This window comes from Myotis brandtii, unplaced genomic scaffold, assembly GCF_000412655.1.
Source record: "Myotis brandtii unplaced genomic scaffold, ASM41265v1 scaffold922, whole genome shotgun sequence".
Classification (NCBI taxonomy): Eukaryota; Metazoa; Chordata; class Mammalia; order Chiroptera; family Vespertilionidae; genus Myotis; species Myotis brandtii.
In genome coordinates, this window is record NW_005371799.1 from 553,128 (window position 1) to 559,794 (window position 6,667).

Genomic DNA, 6,667 nt, shown 5'->3' on the forward strand with positions numbered 1-6,667 from the left:
AGGCGCGGGGGGGGGGGCCCCCCCCCCCCCCCAGTGCACAAATTTTTGTGCACCGGGCCTCTAGTTATATATATAAAATTATGTATTAGAGTTGGTAGGCAGGAGGCAAGAGTTATGAAAACAGAATAATAAAAAATCATTAAGCAGCATTCTCTTTATTGCCATATCACTACCTAATATTTAGCCCTGGAACAGAAGCACATGGACCACTGCCCTGCTGCTCCCTGGCCTTCTCTCATTGCCAGAGATGATGCTTATAACCAACCGCCTGGCACAAGATGAATTCAAAGTGAGCGGGCAGCAATTCCCCCACAGGGGACAAATGGGGACAAAGGACATATTGCCAACATGGAGAGTTTTGTTAGAACAACTTAAATGGAAAATTGAAAGATGACAGATATCCACACTAGACTCAAACCCCACATTTTTCTAAACTACAGTCTTGGAGAAAAATAGTTCTGGCAATTTCAGAAAATAATCCATATTCACCTCAAAAGGATCATATCTTACCGATTTGTGATTATGTCATCCCAGATGTTCATTGGGTCCATCTTAGCATCTGGATATCTGCTTGTCCAGGTTTTTAGAAGTCTCTTAAGGGGAACTTGAGAAGATAAATTACCTAAAAATAATATTATAGGATGATTATATCCACAGCTCAATGACAAGACAAACTTACAATGTAGGTAGAAACTTAATACAAATTTATTGTCCCAATTAAAAAATTTTGTCTCTTCTTTCACAACAGGAACACAAAGTTACCATATTAAATCTAATATATTCTGACATTAAAACTCAACTTCTTAAGAATATAGAATAAAGTGGGGAAATAAACATACAATTTAGTGAAGTTCTACTTCATCCACAATTCCAAAATCAAAAAAGCTCTGAAAGTTAAAAAGGTTTTCACGAGGTTGCAGCCAATTGTCTTGGCAAAATCAGATCTGAATTGGCGTAGGGCTACTTATAGGTCTTTGTTTATGCCATTCATTTGAATATTTACCACTTACAGTAGATATGCATGGTTGTATTTAATTATGGAATACTGCCCCCAGCTCTGGTGTGTGCAGAAGGTTACATAATAATAATATCTGAAACTACCTGGTTTCAAGGTGTGGCAAGATAGTCCAAGAAGCTAGGAAAATTCCTGGTCAAATGGAATGGGGAAAGTGAGACGAGAAAATTAAACAAGGCCAAACAGTTTGGGCAGCTTGCAGCCAGCTTGTGAATCGCAAGACCTATTTTCACCAAAGACACTTGAAAGTAAATGGTTTATACCTCTCCTTCCTAACCAGAGAATACATAGCTTAAATCACCCTGGCCTGGTTAAATAGAGAACAAAGACGCAATTAGTGTTATTTGTGCCAGCTAAAGCCAAGACAAATAAAGTTTGGGGGACATACAACAAAACCCCAAAAGGATTTTGATGGTCTTTCTTGGGGGATGTTAGGCAGGAAAGATAACTGCTAGGACAGGAAAGAGGAGAGGGGGAATTAAGGAGGAATTTCATCTCACCCACTAAACAAAGAAGTTAGCCACCTTAGGACTTGCCAAACAAGATGACCAGATGTATATACAAACATTCTGAGATAAGTCACAATAATGCAGAAGGGGACTTTGAAACCTAGTCTGCTATCCAAGATACTCGGCAGGGGAACTTTGAAACCTGTAGAGGGAAGGGTATAAAACCCCTTGAACCCCCATTAGGCAGTGTGCTCAGACTACCTGAGTTGCCCACTTGTGTTTTATGTCTAGTGTATTCTTAATAAATCTGCTTACTTTGCTTCAACACTGCTGTCTGTCACTCATCTGAAATCTTTCTTGCAAGACTGACAAGAACTGAGGAACGGAGAGCCACAACCTCTGATTCAGGGGGCTGCCCAGTAACAAAGGATTTTGGAAAAGGGATTCATTATAATTATCATAAAATTGAAATTTCACATTGCTAATGTTTAAAGCTTTCATTTTCTTTCTTTCTGTTGGTGGAAAGTAGTGGTTAAGAACACAAGCTTAAATCAGACAATTCTGGGTTCAAAATCTGGATCTTTCACTTTAATAGTGTGGGAAATTTTAATCTTTAAGCCTCTATAAAATGAGGAGATAGAATCTTCATCTCATAAAACTATTATAAAAACTAGATAATACAGAAAAAAGAGATTAATAGCTCCTGGAAAATACAAAGCATTTAATGTATTATTAGTACTCTGAAAAGTTTCTTTCATATTATTTTTAATTATTTAGGACAAAAATTAAAATTTAGATTTACAAAGAAGTACTGCGGGTGGCCTCCTATCGGCACCAGGATATAATCCCCTTGGTGGTGGCGAAGGCCACTGTCTGAGCCTGCAGTCTCCCTCTCTCAGGCCAGGGCACCTGGCAGCCAGTCACAGAACCTCCTGCACCTGGGGCGCTGCAGGCTTCTGTCAGACAGGCATTCGGCAAAGCCCTTTTCCACCTCCAAAGTGAGTTCAGGCCCTTCCTCCAGGAGCCTTGTGCGCCCCTCAGGCCAGGGCAGGTTCTGTCATCTACATCTAGTTTCCCATGCCCGCCTCCGCCTCAGCAGGTATCACATCGTATTGAAATTACCCCACTATTTTGAATGCTCTTCAAGCTGGGCAATCTGTTTCCTTTGGTTTTATACCCCCAATGTCTAGAATAGTGTTTGAACATTTTATACATTCATTTTAATATCAAAATATGTATATTTGTAGAATGAACTTAAAATAGTTTCTAACCCATATATTAAAAAATATATACTTCCAGTAAGCAAAAAAAAAAAATCAGATAATAAAATTCTTCCATAATTATAAAAAATAATGGTAGATTAAAAAAATTACCTTGTTTGCTTATAAAGCTGATGAATTCCTGAATTTCAATTAAAGTTTGTACAGATTGCAATTTGGTAAGTCTACTTCTGTGTAAAAGCACATCAATACTAGAATAGTTCTAGAAAAAAAGGCATTTAACATTGTTTACAAATCAATTCAAGACTTTAAACTTTAATACAGTTCTATAAAATGTAAAATACAGCAACTACCATACAAATACATCACACAGTGTGTCTCACTGTGGTTAATAATGAGGTCATACAAGAAATTAACAGATAATATAATTTTTGAAAATAATTTAGGTTGAAAACCCCTTTTGGTTCATTGAAATCAATAAAAACAATACAAATGACCTATCATTGCCTCTACTTGCCAACACTTTTTAAAAATCACAACCTGTCCTGGCCAGTGATGCTCACTGGTTAGAGTGTTGGCCCACGCACCGAAGGGTCAAGGATTCGATTCCCAGTCAAGGGCAGGTACCTGGGCTGTAAGATCGATCCCCGGCCCTGGTCCGGGCATGTATGAGAGGCAGTCAATTGATGTGTCTCTCACATTAATGTTTCTCTCTCCCCCTTCCCTTCCTCCCTTCCACTCTCTAGAGATCAATGGAGAAAATATCCTCAGGTGAGGATTAACAACAAAAAATCACAACATCCACCCAGGCAGCATGGCTCAGTGGTTGAGCATGGACCTATGAACCAGGAGGTCACAGTTCCATTCCCAGTCGGGGTATGCCTGGGTTGCAGGCTCAATCCCCAGTAGGGGTCGTTCAGGAGGCAACCAATTGATCAATTGATGATTGTCTTTCATTGATGTTTCTATCACTCTCTCCCTCTTCCTTCCTCTTTGAAATCAATAAAAATATATTTTTAAAAATCACAAAATCCTCTAATGTAAATAGCTAAGTATAGAAGCCAATTCTTACTTCAATAAACTTTCTTGAGTGTATTAATCAACTTTTAAAGTTTAAAAATAAAAGACAATTGCTCTGGCCGGTATGGCTCAGTTGGTTGGGTGTCATGCCACGCACTGAAAGGTTGCGGCTCGATCCCCAGTAGTAGGTGTGCAGGAGGCAGCCAATTGATGTTTCACTTTCATCAATGCTTCTCTCTCTCTCCCTCTCCCTTCCTCACTCGAAAAAATCAATTAAAAATATTTTTTAAAACTCAGAAAAAAATAAATGACTTTGCTTCTAATGATCATTGTGTGCCAATGATAAATGTTGTTAATAGACTCTATACAAGACACTGACTTTAAAAATAAACAAACATCAGAGGAAGATTCTCCAACAAGCAAAAAGGAAAAATGGCAGAAAATAAACAGGGAAGATTCATATTCTTTCCTAACCAGCAACCAAACTTCTATTCACCTACTCCAAATGTAAAAGTCGACTCTCAAGTGTTTCTTTTTTTTAGCAGTGTGAGAAAAATAAAAACTTAAGGTAAAACAAAAATTAGAACTTCTATAACAGGGAAAAACTTTTTAAAGGCATTAAGACAAAAAAAACAGAGTAAAGAGAGCTATCAGAAGAAAATAGTAAAAAATGGGTGGTATTAAATAGTAAATAAAAATGTTTTATTATTTTTTTATTCACTAGTTTACTAACTTTAAAAATATCACAGCCCTAGCCTATTTTCCTCAGTGGTTAGAGCATCAGCCCTGGGACTGAAGAGTCCCGGGTTCAATTCCCGTCAAGGCATGTACCTTGTTGCAGGCTCCATCTCCACCTGAACTAGGGCATGTGCGGGAGGCAACCAATCAATGTGTCTCTTTCATATCGATGCTGCTCTCTGTCTCTCCCCCTCCCTTCCACTCTCAAAAAAATCAGTGGAGAAGCAGCAGCCCTGTAAGTTGCTTGGTGAAAAAAAAAAAAAAAAATCAGTGAAAAGAATATCCTCAGGTGAGAATTAACAAAAATAAATAACTAAATCACAGAAATAGCACATTTCAGATTGGTGTATCTGTATTACCTGTATAAAAATTTGAATGCATTTTTCAATATAATACTTGGCTCTGTCAATATCATTTTGTAAGATATACAGAAGACTCAATTCCTGACTATAATTGAGCTCTATAATGGACTTTTGGAGCTCCTTATTTACAGCCTCATCGATAAATGTCAGCAGGGACTGGTCATTCTCTCCTTGAAGCAGTAACTTCAGCTTGCTGCGGATCATGTAAGGTAGATAGGTCTCCTACGGAACATCAGAAAGACAATGTGAGGATGCCTAATCATTTTATTACTATAATATAATTTAGTATAATTTTATATTTCAAGATTTAGAGACAAAGTGATTATGCTCGATACTTCAAACCTGAAAACTATAATTTTTAAGACATGCTCAAGTAAACTTGCTCATTATGTAACCACAAAATATATAGGAACATGTCCTGTAGAAAGTAGGAACTGCACACTATTAGATGAAATACAGCTGATGTCACATACACAGTGAGGAATCTTTAAGCACAGCCAGGACAGCAGCCTTGTGAGAGGGGCCAGGAGAGCAGCCTTGTTCAAGAGTTGGGGTGACCCTGTGAGGGGAGCCATCTTGCTCTGGTAATTGGGGCATGCCCATATGTTGCCTGTGACCCAGTGCAAAGAGAACAGAAAATAATCTTCCATGTCATCATACCAGGGATGTTATGTTAATATTTATTTTTATTAGTTTTTAATATATTTTTTATTGATTTCAGAGAGGAAGGGAGAGGGAGAGAGAGATAGAAACATCAATGATGAGAGTTAATCATTGATTGGCTGCCTCCTGCACGCCCCCTACTGGGGATCAAGCCCGAAACCGGGGCATGTGCTCTTTCTTGTTTGGACTCTTTAGTCTGCAGGCCTGCGCTCTATCCACTGAGCAAACCAGCTAAAGCAATATTTATTTTTAAACACATGCCACTTATTTTAAAGGAGTTAGCTAAAAGTGGTAAGAGATTTAACAATACTATGGAGTTTATCGGGGGGGAGTCAGGATATATAACTATCCTAATGCTTCACAACTACTACTGTATTTTTTTAAAGTTTTAAGCAACTTAATTACTTAGAGAACACCTGACCATCTCAATTATTTATTTCAGCAACTTCTAAAATGATTCTACCCACCTGATAAAATGGGTCACTCCACATTTTATTTAGATCTGGAGGGTTCTCACTGTCGACACTGACTATAGAACAATATGCCAATGATTTCCACTCAGCAAGTTGGTTATAACAATCAAGGGATGCAAGTTCCCAAAAATCCTTCTCGGCTTCTGTAGGCTCACCATCCACCCACTCTTGTTTATTGAGAGCCTGGCAAAGAAAAGTTCCTAAGATTATGTTACAATGTTCAAAGAATACAAATGAAATAATGTAGGTAGTATAACATTCATTTTCAGGTTTATGATAAAGGGAAAGAAAAAGGAAAATAAAGTAACACTGAATGGGAGAATGAAACAAACAAAAGGAATGTTATAGTAACAAATTAATATAAAAACCCTAACCAAGAGAAAAGCCATTTTTCTGAGAAACTTACCAATGAAGCCAATTAATAAAATGAAGACTTTAAGTGACCCATAACTAGATTTAAGTCAATACTGTGAGTTATTTACTAGTTATAAAATTCTTAGAATGAAAATTATAATAGGACATTTACAGAAAATTGCAGAGAATTTTACAACCTGAATTAATCATTCAAGAGTCACACAGGTCACAGACCCTGAATTTCAAATATTTGCTGGACATCTACACTTGGGATAGCCACTGGCAACTCCAAACAGAAAATATGTAAAATAGAATTAAAGTCATTTTCCCAAAACCAATCTCACTTACCTATTCATATATTTTTTTCTTGCCA

General features: G+C 37.5%; 1 protein-coding gene across 1 annotated transcript in view; it reads right to left on the bottom strand.

Moving 5' to 3' along the window:
• LOC102238664 (DNA-dependent protein kinase catalytic subunit) overlaps window positions 1-1,147 on the bottom strand; it is a 41,416-nt gene extending 40,269 nt beyond the window's left edge. Inside the window, exons 1-2 of the mRNA XM_014532905.1 lie at window positions 1,102-1,147; window positions 511-622 (exon numbers count right to left, since the gene is read on the bottom strand). Coding sequence (XP_014388391.1) covers window positions 511-551 — 41 coding nt within the window. The 5' untranslated portion in view covers window positions 552-622; window positions 1,102-1,147. The remainder of the gene's footprint in view (window positions 1-510; window positions 623-1,101) is intronic.
• Window positions 1,148-6,667: the final 5,520 nt, after the last annotated feature.